This window comes from Agelaius tricolor, unplaced genomic scaffold, assembly GCF_023055355.1.
Source record: "Agelaius tricolor isolate 1412-34295 unplaced genomic scaffold, bAgeTri1.0.p SCAF_3, whole genome shotgun sequence".
Classification (NCBI taxonomy): domain Eukaryota; kingdom Metazoa; phylum Chordata; class Aves; order Passeriformes; family Icteridae; genus Agelaius; species Agelaius tricolor.
In genome coordinates, this window is record NW_027269263.1 from 24,972,596 (window position 1) to 24,993,789 (window position 21,194).

Here is a 21,194-nt window from a genome sequence, read left to right on the forward strand (position 1 = left end):
TGCAGGAAAGGGCAGAAGAGCCAGGAGAATTTAAACCCAGGTGACTACCTCCATACAGAGGTCACATTAAAAACTGACAAATCATGCTATCTAAAGGTATCTGTGGGGTACCTCACAGGCAAGATACTTTAAATATACTACACCAAAGCTAAAAATGTGTGTGCTCCAGTTACGTTCAAATTGTGGCAATATTCAAATTATATCTAAAATAAATTTTGCAGTTAAGATATATGCAATGTTATCAGAGCAGGTTTTTTCTAAGGAAAAATTGTAATTAGCCTTTTGGATCACAAACTATTTTAATGTGCTAGTAGTGGTGACATTGCACTATAATTTCTTCCCTTCTCAGTAGAAGATTAAGGGGAAATCTCAGTTTGAGCAAGTAAAAGTGGTTACTCAGGGAATAAATAATCAGATACATAATGGGATTATTTCTACAGTGGAGACTTCAGCACAGAGTCCCACTCTCACTGGTTTTGTTGTTGCTGCTGCTTGTTTCAGTTTTTTGCAGTGAGAATTTACCTTAAATTGAAGACAGTGCTGTTAAAAAGGCATTATCATTCCTTAGGGTAGCTGCCCCTGTTTCTATAAATATTGCAGAAGTTTTTCCACAGCTGAGCATATTTGCCCACATAAATCTAACATACATAAATTTGATCTCTGTTTGATCGGCTGAAACATGGAATGAGCCCTATGGTCTTCCAAATAGATTTAATATCTAATAAGCTATTTTAAAGTAACCGATTACAAAGGATTTTTAAAAAATGAAACCTGTTTTTAAAATCACAAACTGATAACATTCATAAGTACATTGTTTTTACTTTTTATATTCATGAATTTTGTTAGTCATGCAACTGATTCCTTTGATCTTCAATTACAGGCATTCATCACAGATTAAGTGATACACTGAGAAGAAATGTCACAAATCCTGTTATTACCTGCTCAAATGTGGAGACATAGGAAAACGTTGTTGTTGCCAAAATCATAAGATCACGGAAAGGATCTCCAGGCTTTAAGGATTCCTCTACATTCATCATTTATTAAAAAAAGGGCAGGAAAAGGAAAGGCAAGACATTACATCTAATTTAAAACCTAAGTTTGAAAGTATTTCAGTCGATTGATTTCCTAATATAAGCTAGCAGATAACATGGTCTAAGAAACAGTAAATTCAGAGGGGGGACAGATAATTCCAAGTTTCTTCACTTCTGTGAAAAATGAGCATTTCCATTTCTAGGAAACAGAAAGTTTTCAAGACATATTCAGGTTTTTGATTTTCATAGAATTAAACTGCAATTGCTCTAACAAGTTTTTCTTGCTTCTATGTAAAGAAATTTTGCATAAATTGCAAAATTTTGCATAAAAAAATGCTCAAAGACCTGTTTCACTTTTCCCCTGAAAACTTGTCTGAAAACATTCAATCATTTTGCATCTTTGCTTATAACTTGGCACATGTTTAACATGCATCATGCATTTCCCACTAAAGGGAAATAGTATAAAGTCATATTTTGAATGAGAACTGGAAAAAATATGAGGCATTTTCTCAATTACTACTTTTTGTCATAGACTACTGCATGAACCATATTACATAGCTTTATAAATAATTTACAAAACCTCTTGCTGCAAAAATATTTGAAATTCAAACACAACTATAACTGAACAACACTCACTTCTAATTGTCTGTGTCTTTTCAGAACCCCGACGTGTGCTGCCTTCTTTGCTCTTACCGCCATCAGTAATAGAAAAACTACGTTCAAATCTTCCTGGGAGTACTATAGGTTGCATGAGTGTAAGAAGTTTGAGTTCTAGTTCAGCTTTCTTCCATGTTGGGTTATCTTGAGCCTAATTGAGATTAAAAAAACCATAGAAATTGGTCTTTAAAATATGTATTTTGAATATTCCTTACCCTCATAGGAAAAGACTAAATAAATAACATCGCAATCACATTCAGATTACCTGAAGAAAATTATCAACAAATTCAAACGCAGAATAAAACACATTCCACTCTTCATAGCTGAAAGCTAATTTTACAAATTTCACAGCAGCATCTCCAGATACCCCTTCTTCTCCTGCAGTGATGACAAAAATATTTTCTCTATTTTATGTATATGTATTCAGAAGTTTATTAAAAGTTTAATTTCAATTATTTTCATTATTTGGGTATTGATAAATATGAAGATAAACCTTCACACATTTTTGAATAGTCAGCATAGTCTTGAAGGATGTTTTAGTAACTTTACAAGAATCAATAGCTTTATCTTTTCACAGTAATGTCTATGCTTACAGGCTGCTTTAATGATGGATGTGCAACCACAGAATCATAAAGGTTTGAAAAAACTTCCAAGATCATCAAATCCAAACTTTTAACAAATACCACTGTTGCCACTTAACCATATCACAGTGTGCTGTTACATTCAAAAGAGGCTCTACAATTATTGAGATTAACATACCTGTGTAGAGAACACCAAGGATCTAACCCTTGCTGTTGCAGGAAGAGCTTATCACCCTGTGAAGACTCTTATTATCCAAAATTTGGTTTAAAATTTGCATAGAAACACATACAGTTTCTTTCAAGACAGTTTCTCATTACTGCATCAGAAAATGTTCATATACACACAGGGAGCCTATTTTCTCACTTTTCAAGTTTATTCAGACCACAATAAGGCGGAAACTAGACTTCCTGGTCCTTGGAACTCTCAGCAAGTGTTTTAGCTAATATATTCAGCAGTGTTCTGTAGTCATAACAATATGCCACAGTCACTGTCATGAGTTGGAAGGGAACTACAAGCTTGATCACCAAAATCCAGCTCCTGGCCCTGCACAGAACCACTACAAGAGGACACCATTTTGCAGACTCTTTATGTATAGAAATGTTACTAACATGAAAATTAATTCTGCCCACTTAGTATTTATATCACTGGGTTAAAAATTCCTTTGAAATTCCAATCTAGCTTACCTGCTAGCATCAACTGCAGAAGACTAGATGATGGATTAATTATACCAAAGTGATTGGTGCCACTGCTCTCTCCACCTTCAACATAGACAACTTATTAAGTCAATTTATAATCTATTAGACTTGTTATGTTCTAATTAGCCAGTAATCATACCAAGAAAAATATCACTCTGAAGTGTACTTAGTCTCTATATTTCCTTTTACTGACAAAATACCTCTATACCCAGGACTATATGCAGCTCAAAGCCCAGCAAACAAAAGTGTGGAAGGAACCATCAAGTCCAGTGTTTTTCTCAAGTTTTTACACCTAACTTTGAATGGAACTTTTTAAATTAATAGACTACATCAAACACCTTGCTATTTTGACCCTGCCTGGCTGCCCGACCCCCATCCAGCTGCTCTCAGGCTGTGCAGGAAGCGCTCAGCAGTAGTGAAAGCACTGTTGTGTTAACAACGCTGTTTTAGCCATAAATATATGACACAGTAAAGCCTGTAAAGGCTGCTATAAAGTGAACTCCAGTTTACTTAGAAAATCAATGCATAAACTGCTGCAGATTTTTACTAGTTATAATAGACCATGGAGATCAACCCAGATATTTATTTTCAATTACGTGAAGATAAGAAAGACTACCTACTCTTACAGGTGCTATTGCTATAAATCAAATATATACTTTCAGGCACATTCTTTTTTTTTCAAAATAGAAAAATACCAAAATAAAATGGAGGTCCAGGCTCCTCAACAACTGGTTTTGCTTCTTTAAGTTGTTACCTGAGAGGATTTCTAGGCCTGCAGAAAAAAGCTCAGAAGTGACCTCAGGAATTTGCACTTCATCAGGAACAGGAGGATGAGGGGGCAATAGATTCCTGTTAGGATCAGACAGTGCTTCCAGGATGGCAAGGAACTGAGCTGCAGCACCATCAAACATTGCCACCAGCAGCCGCTCGGTAGTGGTGCGAGGCCATGACACCTAAGTAAGAAAAGGTAATTTAAACCTTATGGTATCTAAACCTACTTGCAATAAAGCAAGATTTTTTTGAAAACATTTCTCCATCAGAAAGTAAGTGCATGTTCAAAATAGAAAATTACATACTGTAAAATATATTGCTGTTATTAATGTCATGCTTCAAAGGCATAGCAAAGCCTCATGCTAAGCAGGTACAGCACTTAGGTAGACTAATCATTTCACAGCAACCAAACACACTGCTGCATGGTATTTTACTTCAAAAATAGTACAATAGATATTATGAGGGAGCGTATTAAGGCTATGTAGTTTAGATCCATGCAGATCTCTCCTGATAATTTTCTAAAGTAATAATTAGTACATCTTCCCTACTTCCAAGCTTGTTCTGAGTTTTATTAATAAATTCTGTTACTCATGAAATGCAAAAAATATAAAACTTTCTGCTTGTGTATAGCATTATGTGTATTTAGAAGAATTATATCATGGTTTCATCACATGACAAGAGTAAAGGAAGAGAAGGATTATATGAAATGTCAGACTTACGTTTACTGCTTTTCTCGGGTTAACTCTTGACTCCCGTCGAAAGCCATTCGACTTTTTTCTGGATTCATATACTGCTCTCTTGAAAATCATTACTGACATCTGACACAAAGAAAAAGTAAGTCATCATCTGTTACATGTTCTGTTCATAGAGATCACAACTACTCTACCTTTTCATAATGACTTGCAGGACGGTACCTTTAGAGTGGCCTCTCTAAAAATCTTTTCTGTCTCTGTATGTTCCAGAGAAGAACTGATATCTTCTAATTGCTTCAGTTCATCAATCTTAATCAAACCACGGCGAGCAAATATCTGTCCAAAGAATTTAAATATATATATATACACTCTGTGTTCATATCCTGTATGTTGATATCTAATTTTAGAATAATATCATTTCTGAATTTATGCAACTGCAAAGAGCTGCAATGAAAGTCAGGTCCTGAACAACTGAAAAGGAAAACAAAACCTTTGCAAAATACCTTTTGTACATATACATGGGACCTGGCCAGTGTTTAATGCTAGAAGTTTGTAACTGTGAATATACAGAAAGTGCTATTGCATTTGAGTTGATTATGCATTTACATGGGGAAACTCATCTCCAATTTGCAGTAAAATTTTGGAATATGGACAGAACTCTAAATACATATGATCTGATAATAAGTAGAAATATTTAAATAAATATTTCCCATTTGATTGCATCTGAAATGCTCATAAGGTAAATCAGGATACCTCTCCGTGAATGCCGGCTTGACAATCAAAATAACACTGAGAAACTGCCGTATATAGGGTGGCTCTCCACGTCAAATAATGCACAGATAAGAGTGGAATGGATGATTCCATACATATACTGGCCCACAGTAAATATTCCAGGACCTGTATTGAAGAGATCTAATTTCAAAATGAATGCATTTTAATCCACATAAATATACTTTCTACTACTAAAGGACAGATACAAAGACTTATCCTCACCTGGTAGGACAAACTGAAAGAGGGGGGGGAAATCACTAGAAATTGTATTAATTTTTAACATTTTTTATTGACTAAAAAACATTCCCCTGCAATTTATTGGATCTTTTCATCTTAAACTGTCGTAAAGCACTCTTTTAGCCTCCAAACTACCTTACCCACTCCAGTTCACTATAGTCTTGCCACCAGACAAGGATCCCCCCCCTTGTCTTTCATCTGCTCTTATCTTGAGAGTTAGCCCTCCCTTTTCTGGCAGTTCTAGTGACTATTTTTCAACAGGATCAGCAAGCTTATCTGGGATGCAACGGAGTCTGTCTTTTGCAGTGAAAAAACTGTGATTAGATTAATTTATACCCATAGAACTCTTGGTTCCTAACTTGCAGGGCAACATAGTCATTGCAATAGTCTAATTTTAAACATTAGTCCTTCTCGATTGAATGAAGAGTATCTGTATCTTCCTCTTACCATCTTCTTTGGGTCAGCTTTTCCCTGAAGTACATAAAATGTGCACAACCTTTGTCTTAAATTAAGCCAATATACAAATTTTCTTTCAGTCTGAATTTTAAAAATCAGAAACACCCACAATCAATTCCTCTGGTTTCTGTAGCAGAAACCTGAGTATGCTAAAGGAGGTGCTAAATCACTTCTGTTTTTAATAGATGCTCAAAGACAAAACATCTTTCTTGCTCATTGAAAGATTAATAAAACAACACATAAGAAAATCTAGTGTATTAAGGCTGATTCAAATTCTGCTCAAGTTTTAGGAGAAAAGAATAAAGCTAAGACAAACAAAAACTACATTGAGAAAAAAAAAAGATGTGGGGGAAAGGCCAGGTTATTTTTATCAAGTATTCACAACTAAAAGCCACCAGGTGTCAGCACATTTCCACATTTTAAGAAGCAAAAGACCAATTCTTGAACATATATAGATGTCCAAAACAAAGCACTTGGAATCCTCTGAAACAAACTAACAAATGGCATCTCAATGTCCAGCAGGACATTATGCTGGGCCCCATTGCACAGCGGAGGAAGGAGCAGACTCAGGAAGGCATGAGAGTTAAGAAATCAACCACTTTGAAACACAGACATCTTATTTCCTTGCGACAAAAGTACTGCTATTGGCAATGCCAGTGAAATTAAAAAGTCAAGGTATATTGTTATGCAAAACACAGGTGCGTTTTCTAAACTTCTGCAAACTTTAAAACGCTTTCTATTTATTTTGCTGTACCTTAGCAGAATGACCCATCACCATCAAATGTCTGCATATGGTGTAAATATGGATAGTACCTGCAAAAATAAATTCAAATAAACAAACAGGTAAGTTCTATAATTCCACATGAAATTTGTTATGCTAAGCAACTCAATCTTTTTCTCATTATCTGGGTTGTTACTTCCAGAGAAGAACAATTTAATGATTTTTCTTTAAATGAATGAAAAACTAATGATTTTTCTGTACTTCTAATTTAGAGAAGATGAAACCATTCAATTCTTCTGCAACATTAGTTTCAAAAATACCTACACAGTGAAGCAGTGTAATCATGAGAGTTCATGAGAATAAAATCTTAAAAATTTACCTAATCCATTTTTTACTCAGTAACTGCTAGAGAGACAAATCTTACTTTCATCTCCAAATGCCAAGCTCTTTAAAACAGAATACTACCTCTCCTCACAGATCTCACCTTCCATGACTCCTTTAGTCCATTTGTCCTGGCAGACACCACCAATATTACATTAAGTATGACAAGTGACAAGAAGACAATTGAAAGCGAGTAGAGTTTCCAAGAGCATCAAAATGACTTAGAAATAAAAACCTGTCAAAAATGTACTTGACTCAAGCAACATCATAAAATTTTCAAAAATCAGTCTTAGAAGTAAAAAAGACACTGCAATTCTGGGAGACAAAAAAAAAGCCTATTCTTCTGTTTGTATGAATGTTCAGAAAGGGACACCTGTGGCAGCAGGAGGCATCACAATGTCAACTGTCATAGCTAGAAGGGTGTTATTATCTCCATAAGCTCAAATGGAGCAAGTATTAGGAAGATTTCTTTTATCAGTCAAATGTATAATGAGGCACAAAATCTATTATCTGAAATTGCAGAAAAATGCTCAGGAACTAGGGAAAATCTGAGTTAGTGCCTCCTTCTAATTAGAGCAGGATATTGGCTAGGATTGGTACAGAGACCTGTACCACACATAGGCACTGGGATGTAAGAACGGTAGGGGAGTATATTTTAATATCAGTTCTTCTCCCATAGAAACATGCAATCAAAACACACACCTCAAAAGTAGGGACTGAGGGCAATAGCAGTCCCAGTAAAACAAAAGGATAAGAATTTTGACCAATCACAGCTCAGAGAAAGTGCATTTTTCAAAATGGAATTAAGAACGTATTATCTTCACAATTTATATTGCAACAATTGACCATAGCAGGTCAGTTGGTCAGAGCACAGTGTTAACAATGCCAAGGTTGTGAGTTCAGTGCCTGTATGGGCCATTCACTCAAGAGCTGGACTTGATGATCCTCATATAGCCCTTCTGATTCATAATATGCTGTGATTCTGTGAAATTCATACTAGTCTGTTTATTTTTGATTAAATAACATTGCCTTTCAAAGCAAAAATAGACTGTTGTTGTTCCTGAAATTAAAATCTTGATAAATCATTCTCTGTGTATCTAGTTTGCAAAGTTCCATTATTTTCTCAATTTTTCCCTAATACAAGCATTTACAAGCAGCACCCTGAAATCTTATACATACATCAAAATCCTTAAGTCCCATATGATATTTTAGAATGGTTTTATTATCAACTCTTCCTTTCAAAGTACTTTCAGAAATACAAAGATGTAATGGCAGACAATAATTTTCTACTTAGATCTGCAATCTCCTTTTCAAAAAAAAAAAAAAAAACAACAAAACCCAATAACAAACAAGCAGAAAAATCTCCAAACCAAAACCAACAAAAAAACCAACCAGAAATCAAAAGAAACAAGACAAAATGAACCCATCAAAACAGACATTTTATTGATAGAGAAATCTTGAGCATTTTTTGCTAATCAGGATGGACTCCAAAAATGTCCTTACTTTTGATTTTATTTGTACTCTTAAGCACAGTTCTGACAAAAAGTTGATGCTTTTACAGCAGTCCACCTGAAAATGTACACTGTGGAAATCTTAATTTTAAAATCCCTTATATTAGAAAAACAAAAAATTACCCAAAAAAACCCTACTGTGATTGAAGACTAACTAGAGATTTATTCATGACCCTTCAGTTGACCTTAAAGAGTATAAAGAGTATAAAATTTTCCCTTCACAGCTTTGCTTAGCAAAGAAATGTAAATGGAAAGCCTGAGGTACCATTGTAGATAAGCCAACACAAATCCTCCTGAGGCAGAGCCACTTGCATAGTGAGTCGTAATGAGGTCAAGGCATTGAGACAAGTCTGCAGGGACTCTCCATTCTGAAGATTTCTGTCTCTGCTGCAAACCATCTGATAAATGCAAACATTTCTTGCTTGCAAAACATGGAACTAAAACACATAGAAATATATATAAAGTTAATTAATATAAGCATATGTCGGTTCACATCAGCAAAGTACAACAAAATGATGAGTAAGAAAAGACTACGCATAACAGCAAAAAAAAAAATCAGCATGACCTTGAACTGAGCATTAGAATATGGAGAAAGTGCTAAACCTTCAGAGTTGCTGTACCATGAATCTGAGTGAGTTTCCACTGTGTCACAGGATGAAAATGCACCTAGGGCACTAGGAGTGCTGGAAGGGGTGTAGGGAGAATAAGGGGAGAATAGGGAGGCATTAAACTGCTACTCAAAGAATCTGGCTTTGACTCTTGACTTCTCTGTAGAAGTCTTCCATAAACTAAGGCAAGTTTTACCTTTTCTACACCTCTCTATCTATATCACCACTATCTTATTTCTCACTCTCATCTGTTACTTTTCTCTTTCACAGATGGATTTTTCCTTCTCTTCCTTGTATTACCTAAAATAATGTGACCTCACTGGTGCCTGGACTCCAGCACCAGCTGAACAAACAACGTGAAAAAATGGGCTAAGTGAGACATGACCAGTCAGTACCTATTATTCTCTCAAAAGCCTCCTAACCTGGTAACATTTGAAATTATATTATTTTGTTGCAGTTGATTCACTGAAGCTGGAAGTTTCTAGCCCTGAAATGCCATTTCTTAGTGTTATATTAAAAAAAAAAAAAAAAGCTAGCTGCAAGAACATGGCAAAAAAATTACATTTAAAGCCTTAGGATGTAATAATTTGACACATTATCATTTTCCACTTCCAATTGTAGGGATAACTGCAAAACTAAATTTCATATCTGAAAATTTAAGGATATCTCAGTCTGCAAAGGCTAAGTTACAGAACAGGCATTTTAGTATAGAGTAGCCATAACATTTACCAGTAGGACTGGTTCAAAGTCTAGGCAGACATACAGAAAACAGAGGAGAGCATCTCTGGAACTTCAAATTTATTTACAAAACATTTTTAAAAATGTATTAACATAGTCTTTGATCATATTCTTTCTAGGAAGCTGAACCACATTTTAAAAAGAAAAATAATAATACAAAGGATCTCTTCTATCATGATATCTGCTTCTAGCTTTTAAGCAAACTGTCTGCTTTCTTCTCGTCACTAAACACCTATTTACACTCTGACTCAAGGATATGAATTTGATTAGCTCAATACACAGGAGCTGCCAACCATTTCTGTTCATTGTTCTTGATCACAGAGTAACTTGCATTAGTTAATTCAAAATACCCACCATGTACAAAAGTAGAGCTTCTCAGCAAAGAACTGCTTAAAGTAAAATAAACATGTTTTTAGCATTCCCCCTATATCTACTGAAACACTTTCTCCCCCAAATTACAAAAGGTATACCACAAGTCCCTACCCTGATAAACAAATAACACAAAAGGATTCCAACACATTCTTAAGGTCACTCAGCTTCCTAGAGCTTAAAGCACTTGGAAATTATTCAGCATTCTGCCCTTTTTGTTCACAGTGAGCAAATAAGCTATAAAAACATAACACTGCTGTTCTAACTGTCATGACCTTTTTCTACAAGTAGTATTTTGCACACTCATGGTACAAAATACAGGAGAATGTTTTAATTGTCTTGCATCCTGCCTGGTTCTTAGATCATACAATACAGAAATTTCCAAAATTGCAGGACATTTTTCAAATTTTGCCCACATCCTGATTCTGGCAGTGGATAACAGCAACTACTTCAGAGCAAAAACTGCTGTAAGCAGGTACAGAACAACACCTTCAGAGAAAACTTCTGTTTTAACACTAAGTTGATGATGGTTGGCTTCTTCCACAAAAGCATTAAGCACTTATATCCTCCTAAAAATCTACACCAACTCCAGGTGTTTATATCATACATATGATCATTAAATCTCAATGCAATTCATATCAACAAACTATTAAAGATTAGTTAATGTTTATATATAATTAATATGAAGTACATTTGTGGAACATAAAATGGGCTCCTTACTTTGAATCTGTGAATGTCTTTGACGAGAAAAATTTTAAAAACCACAACCTACCATAAGTGCTGCATTTTTGTCTCTGACACCATTTGGAAAAAAGGCAGATTTAAAGCGCTGCACATCATCCATGACATCATCAAGGTTTACAGAAACAAACTGCTGAAGGTATCTTTCGTAACACTGATGAAGTGCCAGCTTATATTCCTGAAAAAAATAATATATTTTTTATAGTTTGTGTATTGCATTTCTATTTCTATAAAACATGTGGGGTTTTTCTTATCCTTATGAAAAAAGTATCAATGTGAAAGAGCAACAGGAAGTAAAGCACTACAGTTTCATACAAATATCCAGCATGTAGCATGAACACTCAACATATGAAAGGTTGAAATACTTAAAAGAATGGCTTGTGCTTCGCAAGTTTTGGTGAGTTTTGTTTACTCTAATCATAAATACGACACATCAGAGAACAATTATAAAGCAGGGTCCTGGGCTAATGTAATAAACTTAAAGAGTTGCTGGAATACTCTACAGTTTTACAACGGTAATGACAATGATACCACACTTCAGGGAAAAAGCATTTCATAATGTAGAACTTTATAAGCAATATATAGATATAATCACTTTTCTCTTCCTTGTTTCCATGTTGTCTAAGCCTTTTTTTTTTCTTTAAATAAAACAAGTAGAAAGAGTAAGATGAATTTTAAAAGATTGAAACAAGTGAAAACTGGAATTTACATATGGCCAAGAAATCAGCATAATTAGACCAGAAATTGGCACTGGGTCTTTAAGAACTGTTAGCAAAGAGGATGTTGAGCTTTATGTCTCATTCCAAACAGAGCTCCTCAGCAGCACATCGAACCACTCTAAAATCATGCTGACTCTATGGTTCAGCACTGACTCAGATCTGGAAGTGACACTCACTGAATCATCACCACCACTTCCTTCAGCAAGATTACATTCAGGTTTCTCTACCAATTTCACTAAGTCCAGTGTTCACACTAAATAAATTATTGAGGAAAAAGAAACTAACTGCTGGTAAAAATGATCCTTTAATATTTAATCACACAAAATTCTTATTTCCTAGCATACCCTTCTTTTTTCAATATAAATTCCTTCCACCACAGTAACACCTTAAATTTTTAATCATCTGAGGAGTCTAACTCACATGGCCATATTGTCCTATTTGCTGTGTGAAAGCAGCAGCCATTCATAGAAACTTTGACTTTCCGGGGACTGCTACGGGCAGTCAGTCACTTGTGTAATCTAATACGTGCATTCAGGCTGTGATAATAACACTTAGACTCCAAAGCCATGGATCAGAATACCATTAAGATAGTTATTGACACACAACAAAAAAGTAAATTCTCCCTTAACCAGTTTAAAATACGTGTGTATGACCAAAGACAGCAGGTAGATACAGGCAGAATGGGAGGCAGGGAAAAAATGAGTCAGTACTGATCACATGATGACTACTAGACTAAGTAATTTCCAGATCTATGACTTAATGAATTTAGGTGTGTCCTAAAAAACACATAGCAGATGTATTATAGGAAGGAATCTAAAGGCATTAGAAAAATACAGCAGGAGGACAGAAAGCTAAGTGGGTGCCTACCCACTGACTATTCATATGCAATAATTATTTTCTAAGGACTACACATCATTAAGTATTATATCATGTGCAGGTTAAAATTTAAAATATTCAACACCAGCTTTCAACTAGGAGTCAAGAGGGGTGCTTATGAAATAGGCTTTACCCCACCTACCAAAGACCTTGGTTTTACACCACATTCATCCTTCCTGTAATGCATTTGAAATTTGCAACATCCATCCCCTGTTGTTTCTATTTACTTCTTTTCAGGGAAAAAATAAAATGAAAACTACGTTTTCATTCTAAAATTACATTAAAGAAATGCACTTAAAAGTGTGAGTTCCAAAAATAGTTGGAAGTATTAACTGGCCAGCAAAACAACTTCAACAACATCAGTAACTTCACTCTAGAAAATTTCACATTACACTAGAAGATTGAAGTTGCAAGCAGAAGTCTTTACACAGAAACATGGATTATTTTCAGGCAATCTATGGTCAGGTCATTAAGCACCTTGAATATAAGGACCAAACTATATTGGAGTGCTGCTTTGGGAAGGCAATGCAGAGTACAGAGAGCAGCATCTGATACTTTTGAAATAACCTTACTGAGTACTATGTGAGAGCAACAGTTCCCAAGCTCTAAAAGCTTCATGTAATGTTTCAAGCAATTCCTAGGGCCCAAAACCTATGAGAACCTCAGGAATATACAAACATGAAGAAAACATGAACAGGATTGTCTAGGCAATGCTATTAACAATGGCTGCTGTTCAAGCTTCCTTAAGAATTTCTTTATGTCTAAACCTATACCATGACCCTGCACCTTCAATTGTAATGGCCTTGCAGTTACGAACTCTTCTATACTCCTTCTTCTGCCTCCCAGTGAGTGCTGCTGAAACTCAGCTTCAGCTGGCTGTTTCTTACTCAGGAGCAGGCCACTTTTGTGGAATTCTTCAAAGCACATGCAATGAAGGATATAGAAGACTTCATAACATCTGCATGATACTCCTGCCTTTGCCGTGGCCTGTGGAAAAGCTCACCAGGGAGCCTCAAATAAACACTCTCCACTAACAGCACAAAGAGCATCTCTCCTTGCTGCATTCCATAAGCAAAGGACAGAAGGGTGAAAGAACAGTTTCACTGGATATGTGCCTCAAAAAGATGGCCCCTCAAACAACCTTGATACATTTCCAGTTATGCCCTCTTCTTTTTTATTTTTTTTTTATTCCCACTATGTTAAAAAATTAAGTAGAAGGTACAGAACTGGCTTTCTAACTATACATCTCTGAGCTGCTTCTGAGTGTTGTTTAGTAACTACCCTTGAAAGCCCCAGATTTTATGGCGTGACCTTCTGACACAAATACCACTGAGCTTGTAAATGGCTCACCCTTGGACTTTTTCCACAGGAAACACAAAGGACAAATAGTATATAAAAATATCCTGTATTGAGTCATATCAACACTTACTAGCCTGGCATCCCATCTCCAACAGTAGTCAGTAACATATGACTCAGTAAAAGCATAAATAGAGGTATCATATAGTGAAACCTCTCAAATACTCTGTCTCAAACAATCTAGCTCCTGAATCCCTTTTAGTTGTGATCTACCCTTTTTGAGGAGACAGAAATACACACGTAATTCAAGATGCAACATCACTGATACATACAGTTGTACCATGTGTAATTGCACTCTGGTTCTTGTTCTCTGTTCCTCTCCTGACAATTCTTTTTATTCACGTTTGGTTAACTGAACATTGAGCTGAGTTAGTGGAACTGCTCTGTCACTGTCAATTTGTACTTTAACAGCATTAAAGGTACAGTCAGATATTGTACGCTACCATGCTGAAGCATCAAACAAAAAAAGAAAGATTTTGGGGCATTTGAAAAGGCATAGAAAATACAGATATAGAAAATATATTAAAAATCAGGGCAGTTTTACAATAAAAAGCAAGAAATACAAACAACCGTCACTGTAATTCTTTTGTAAAATTTTTTGCTACTTTCTAAATAGCTTTCAGTAAAATATGATTAAAAATTCAAGTAGCATAGAAAGATAATGAAACAAAGGCTATGACTGAACCTTTTCTGATTTCAAATTACTTACTTTGATCTGAGCAAGGGTATCACCAACTTTCACAAGTCTTTCATTGTAATACCACTCTGGTAGCCGTGGCTTATATTTGATCCAAATGTTAAACAAAGTATTTGCTCTAAAAAAAAAAAATAGATATAGGAGAAAAGGTCTCAGATTAAACTGGCAGGAAACCTGTCATAACAAGTAAACAAATCCAGAAAGCTTCAAATTTTGAAAACTCCTTTCTTCCAAATCTATTTGAACTTCTACATATTTCAAAACAAGTGATCATTAAAACCAAATTTAACAGGCAGACAAGGACATTTCTGGGTTTCATTTCTGTCACCAGTTTTTATCATGCATTTTAAATAGGATGAATTTTCTCCCATGTAAATTCTTACTAAAATGTCCTAGTAATAATCCCGTTGTATTGTTCAAGCACAGTCACAAGCAGAAAATCTGTCCCACCTTTCAGCTTGTATTTGAGAAGTTCTCTTGGAAGAAATAATTTGATATGTTAGACTCAATGAATTACAGTTTGCAGTAATTATTGGACTGGAAACTACAAATGTTATGAGCAGGAAAAAAATTCCAAAATAACAATGTATGCTCAGGTAGCTGCAACCTTGCGAACTGGTAGCCATGGAATAAACCATAAAGCTATAGAATATATAGAGCTATGGTATATAGAGCTCATGCTACACAGAGCTACACCATGAGTTATGAAAGAAGAAATGTTCAGGAATTTTCAATTGTAAGGAGTAGGTTTCAAAGAGAACCAAATGACACACTTTCTAAAACAGAGAGGATTTTATGGCAATAATTGTGATGCTCTTCTGTTGCCTCCATCTATTATTCTAGCCACAGTTGTCATCAAGGATGTCTTTGTGTAACAAATTGCCTATTTTGCTGAACCAGCAAGCCTCTCACAAATGGTGATTTTAAGTAGTTTCCCTCTGCTACAGAGACACTGACTACATCGTGCCAGTACTTCAGTCCCTACCAGCCACGGTCTGATGGCCTCATGTGTACAACCTCCCCACACTATGCTGCTTTAAGAAAGCTACATTCTAGCTGGAAAACGGTAACTGATCAAAAAGACTGCCAAGAAGCACTGGGACTGACACCTTTTTCATAAAAGTATCCCCTTAGCAAATTACTACCAGTATTGATGGTGTTCACAGTGTCAGGCATCTCTTAACATTTATTCTCTTTACAAATTACTTGTATAGAAATGTCAGCAGAGTGCCTTGTGATACTACTACAGCCAAATTATGTATAGGTAGCAATTTATGAGGAAAGAAAACACCTGAAGAAATATAAACGAACATATAAAGAAATCAACATCTGAAAAATATCATTCTAGCTGAATTGTCATGCATAAACCATATGCTTACTGGTGTGAGGTGGTTGGAACTTTTCAACTTCTCTTAAGACTGGGACGGTAGACTAGAACACAAGACACTTTCTTAAACTGTTCTCTGATGTTCAAGCACTTGGAAGGCATTCTCACAGTCCCTTATATAACTCTTCATTTCAGCTTATAAGAACACTCCCAATTAAAAAAAAAAAGCACAATAAATAATATTTTTTCCACACAGAAAGCTGTGAGCCACCTTCACATTTCAAGGTGAAACAGATGGCTTTATGAGAAATCTGCCAAAATTATCTTTACAATTAAGAAATGCAACAATCATAATCCTTTTATTTTTTTCTAAAAGTATCATCTCAGCACAATTCTCAGTTCTTGAAAGGAAGCAGCAAGGAAATAAGTAGGGCATCCTGGAGTTGTACCTAAAGGAAAAATGCAGTAACAGCACAAACTAGGCCAAAAGCAACAATCAGAATAAAATGTTCTAAGGCATTTTTAAGGAGAAATTTTTTAAGGAAACCATAGCCCAGTGAAATGAAGGGTACTTTCCAAATGGATGGGAATGAGTCCCTCCTGGTCCATCTGTAACAATTAACAGCCTGGGTGGGTACTGAATTCTTATACTGAGAAAAATATTCCACACCAGTTAGTATCTGCAAAGAGGCTCCAAAATAAAGGAATCTGTCAGGCAGCTGAGCAAAGTTCCCTTGGACTATGTAAGGAAGAATTTAGGAAAATTTCAGAGACTGAGATTTGATGGATATTAGGGGGAAAAGGGAAAAAAGGGGAAAAGAGGGAAAAGAGGTATCAAGAATGACCCTGGATGAAGCTCTTGAAAGCTAAGACTAGTACGTTTCTTTCAGACTGATCAGCTCAAAGTCCCCAGCAATGGTCATCTTCATTAACATGAATGTTCATGTTAACACATGAGATTCTCAGATATAATAAACAAGTAATAAATCTGTAAAAAACTAGTTTAGCAAACTACTGACAAACCTGACCAGACTTTCAACTTCAGTGGGAAGGTTAAGGTAAATTGATTCTGCTACAATGCCATGACTAACTACAAGTGAGTTCATGACACAGGAATGTTTCTTTGACACAGACAAAGGAAGAGAGTGAGACACTTCCCAAACGGCTCCTCAGCCTTTCCTTTAAACAGCCTGTAGGACACCAGAGTAACAAGTCAAGTAAGTGAATTCTTAAAAAAACCTAGTGGACTGTTGAAGCTCAGAGATGAAATTTCTTTATTTCCATCCATAGTAGAAAAAATTCCCTAAGGTCAACCCATAATAGTGTGCACAGGATAAGGCCCATGTGACTAAAATCTTTACTAAAAGTATAAAGAATTCTCTGATACTGATCAAAAGCCATCTTATTAAATAAGGGTGGCTAAGCCACACATGAGATAAAATCAATCAATAGTTCAAGGTAAAGCTTTGATGGACCTGCTGCCAAGGGAAATGGAGCAAAACAACTTCTTGTTTAGCTCAGGAAAAATTACTTTTGATTGCTATTTCTGACTGAAAAGATTTTTGATAGCAGGGAAGTCCTCAGTAATTTTTTTCCTACATTAGAACATTTAAGTGCCTAAATTATGGCCTTTTTGTTGACTTATAAACACCAAAGTTTGAAAGACTTGGAGGAATGAAGCAGATAATTTTATTTTTCTAAATTGAACATACTTGCCACATGGTAACTGTTTTCTTATTGCTCGAAGAACAAGAACACTTTGATCTCAATCCATGCCACAAGACAGTCTGAAAAATGGCATAGCAAGAAGTCTTTAGAGCATTTAGGAAAGCATCTGTAATAGTCATTACCTTCAGAAATTCTTAGGACCAGCCAGACTACAGCTGGTTCTGCAAGCAGCACATGCTCCAATTTTGCACTATCAAACAATGAAGCAGTAGGGAGAAAAAATCCTGAAATTTCACCATCACAAATAAATAAAGTCTTGACTTTGCTGACTGCTTGAACATATGCTAATAATCAGAATTCCAGTCTTCTACCTCTGTACTGTCCCTATACAAATGAAGAACGCCTGAGGATGCACAGCTAACTGGGAGCTTCATGTTACTCAATATTGCCCTGGAATTTTGGTAGGCCTAATTACCACCAGAGACTTCTGAGATCAAGGCCTTGATACAGTCAGTTCTCATCTCCATGATGAACACTGCAGATTTCTTCAGATGTGAAAATGCTCTCATGCCAACCAAGGTATGCACGGTCATGGGTGACATCCACAAAATACCAGTTTGAATAAGACAAAACTTACTTAGGTTTGAGAGGTAAAGCAAAAAAAGGCTTGGAGACACTGTTAACAAAAACTGGTAACAGCACTGTATTACAACAGCTGCATGGCCACCTTCAGACCAGAAAATACGAAGAACACATAGAAGAACCACTGTTGGCAATTTTGGTAGTGTCTGAAGCAGCCAAGTAGTATTACTTCTTCTAAGTGGACCTGGAGAGAATAGCTTTCACTATAATAATACCTATCAGCTAAAGCTGAAATAAAAAGGTCTGAAACTACAAAAAGGCTTCAAAGTAGCAAGTCATTGAAATCAGCTGCTGAAACAATATAAAAAGCCACCATACTGAGATTCAAAACACAAGAGGCAAAATTTTGGAGACTAATACCTGCACAATCCACCTAGACCTGGACCCGATGATGAACGTGCCCATAAACAAATTAGGAAGCCAGATAGCTTAGAATAGGAAAGATCTCCAGCCCAGACAAAGGCCAGGCTGCAGAATCTGAGTACCTTCTGAAAATGTATACACCTACTTCAGAATAGGGTAATTTCTGGGGATTTCAAGGAAATTACTGAGTGAAATATGCAAGGGTAGAAGCTGCACATAAGTGAAAAGGTAACCACCCTGTAACCTAACTCCTATGCTGTTTTTGAAGGAACTTTTGATTCCCTGGGAAACTTATGGGGTTTATGTTAAAGACTTGTAAACTTAGAACAGAGTAGGATTCAGATAACAACAACAGAAAATCAACTATTTACCTTAAAATAAGTAGTTGAGCTCTTGTATCACAATGTGCCTAAATGCAGCAGGAAGAGCTACATGAGAAATGCACAGTCTGTAAAAGACATATGCATGCACTATGAATCATACACTGATTCCAGTTGCTCTATCTTAACTGCATTACAAAATCTCGACTTATGCATACCCACAGATATGCATGTATGCGAGCAAACAAATATGCACTATTATACTTGCCATATGCTCTGCCTGCATCTATGTGTATAAAAATATACCAACGTCGACAGAGACATATGCACAAAAAGAGCTGTGTGCTGTTATCCTCGCGTAGCCCTACTTTTGAAGGCATGTACGTGCCCACAAGAGTTCACCCTCGCAAGCAGCCGCACACGCTGGTGGGCTGCCAGTCCCTGCAGCACTGTCAAGGGATTTTCCCACCAGGAAGCTCAGGCAGCTCTGACAGAACCAACAGTGGTGCTGCCAACTTCCACAGCCCCTTGCGCTTCTTCCCTAAAGCACTGACTTGTAGGAAGCAGTGAAAACAAAAAACGGTGCTCAGATTTCTAAGGGGTTTTCATTACAATGAAAAAAAAAAAAAAATAAAAGGAAACGGATTGCTTTGGCACACTGCTGGGGAAGTTTGTTTGGAGAGCAAACTCCTGGCTATCCCCCAGTGCAGCGGGCGCGGGATGCCCAGCGCAGCCCGTGGCGTGAGGGGGGAGCCGGGCAGGGCCGGGCGTGGCGCCCCGGTGCTGCCCGGCGGCCCGGGAAGGGCGGCCCGGGAGCGGCGGGGCGGCGGCGCGGAGAGCCCTCGGGGCGGCTGAAGGAACTGAACGAAGGAGGAGGGGTGCGGCCGAGAAAGGGAGCTGAGGCAGGGCCAGAGGGAAGGCAAGAGCTCCCGGGGAGCGGGCGGGGACGCGGGGATCGGGGTGGGGGCGGCGGCGCAGCCCTACCCGTGGCGGTGCAGGTCGTGCTGCGGCGGCTTGGCCTCCCCCGCGCCTCGCAGCCGCCGCAGGGAGCTCAGGACGCGCCGCAGCTCGGCCTCGAAGCTGTCCACCACCGGGTTGCCCCGCGCCACGGGCCCGAAGAAAGCGGCGTGCGGGGCCTGCGGCCCGGCGGGCTGCGCCATGCTCGGCACGGCACGGCCCGGCCCGGCCCGGGCGCGTCGCTGTCTCCGGGCAACGGCCGCGGGCAGCGGGCCCGAGGGGCCGCCGTGGGCAAGGCGGGAGGTACCGCAGAGGGCGGCTTTTCCACAGCCTCTTTCAATAGGCATGGCACTTAGCATGTTGTGTCGCTGTGCCTGCTGCACGGCTACGCATAAATGTGTGCTTATCTTTTAAATGGTTACGTCTATTCAAATAAACAAACAAACAAAAAAGGTGGCAAACTAGGAAACTACCAGCCCGTATTTATGTTATAGGATGTGCTTATAGCAACCTATGTGTTTTGAAGTTCTTTACAGACGCTGTGGTAAAGAGGTTTGGGAGGGATGTGAAGGAAACTGATTTTGTTGCCATGTTCGTCATTACGATGAGCGTAAGGGACAGCTGAAGTGAAAACATGAAAGTGAGAGAAATATGGTAGGTGAGCAGAGTGTCCTGGCAACCAGGGCCTTTGGAGGCATTTTCTCAACAGTGAATCAAGGAAAAGGATCAATAGAGATGGGTAAAGCAAAGAAACACTTGAAAAGTGCATTCATAGATGACAGCAAAATAACTATCCTTCCAACAGCTGGAGACACACAGCATCAGCACACTGAATTACTGGAATCAGAAAATACTGCATTAGCAAGGTCAAAGAAATGACATGGGAATCATCTAAATACTATTCATCCTTGGAAAATTGCGAAGATGCAAAAATATGATTAATTTATGACTAAAGTGTCTGACTCATTTTACACATTGATTTAGTATTGTTACCTGCTGGGAGTTGTGTGGATCCATTATCCAACAGGTATTGTGAGATTATGGGATCTAGTGACAATGGCTATGCATTTAGGTGGGAGCAAATTTAAACAAAGTACAAGAGGCAGTGGGTTCCCCAGGTATCTGTGAAGGAGGTAGAAAATGAAGTCTGCAATGATAAGACATGGCAAAAAGATTTTGATGCAGAGATTTAGAAATCACTGTGTTCAGAGACAAATTTTACAAAACAAATTAAATATGAGAACTTGGCTTGGAGAGCAGCAACCGCCACATTTAAAGATTTTGCCTGTGCTTTGCCATGCTAACCAA

The 21,194-nt window shown here is 37.4% G+C and overlaps 1 protein-coding gene across 1 annotated transcript in view; it reads right to left on the reverse strand.

Moving 5' to 3' along the window:
* The window catches only part of CFAP54 (cilia and flagella associated protein 54), a 104,013-nt gene extending 83,765 nt beyond the window's left edge, over nt 1-20,248 (reverse strand). Inside the window, exons 1-13 of the mRNA XM_071423241.1 lie at nt 19,914-20,248; nt 14,622-14,727; nt 10,993-11,139; nt 8,771-8,942; nt 6,647-6,705; nt 5,182-5,325; nt 4,651-4,764; nt 4,456-4,554; nt 3,720-3,918; nt 2,954-3,028; nt 1,954-2,066; nt 1,668-1,839; nt 939-1,024 (exon numbers count right to left, since the gene is read on the reverse strand). Of these exons, the coding sequence (XP_071279342.1) occupies nt 939-1,024; nt 1,668-1,839; nt 1,954-2,066; nt 2,954-3,028; nt 3,720-3,918; nt 4,456-4,554; nt 4,651-4,764; nt 5,182-5,325; nt 6,647-6,705; nt 8,771-8,942; nt 10,993-11,139; nt 14,622-14,727; nt 19,914-20,245 (1,818 nt within the window). The 5' untranslated portion in view covers nt 20,246-20,248. The remainder of the gene's footprint in view (nt 1-938; nt 1,025-1,667; nt 1,840-1,953; nt 2,067-2,953; nt 3,029-3,719; nt 3,919-4,455; nt 4,555-4,650; nt 4,765-5,181; nt 5,326-6,646; nt 6,706-8,770; nt 8,943-10,992; nt 11,140-14,621; nt 14,728-19,913) is intronic.
* Nucleotides 20,249-21,194: the final 946 nt, after the last annotated feature.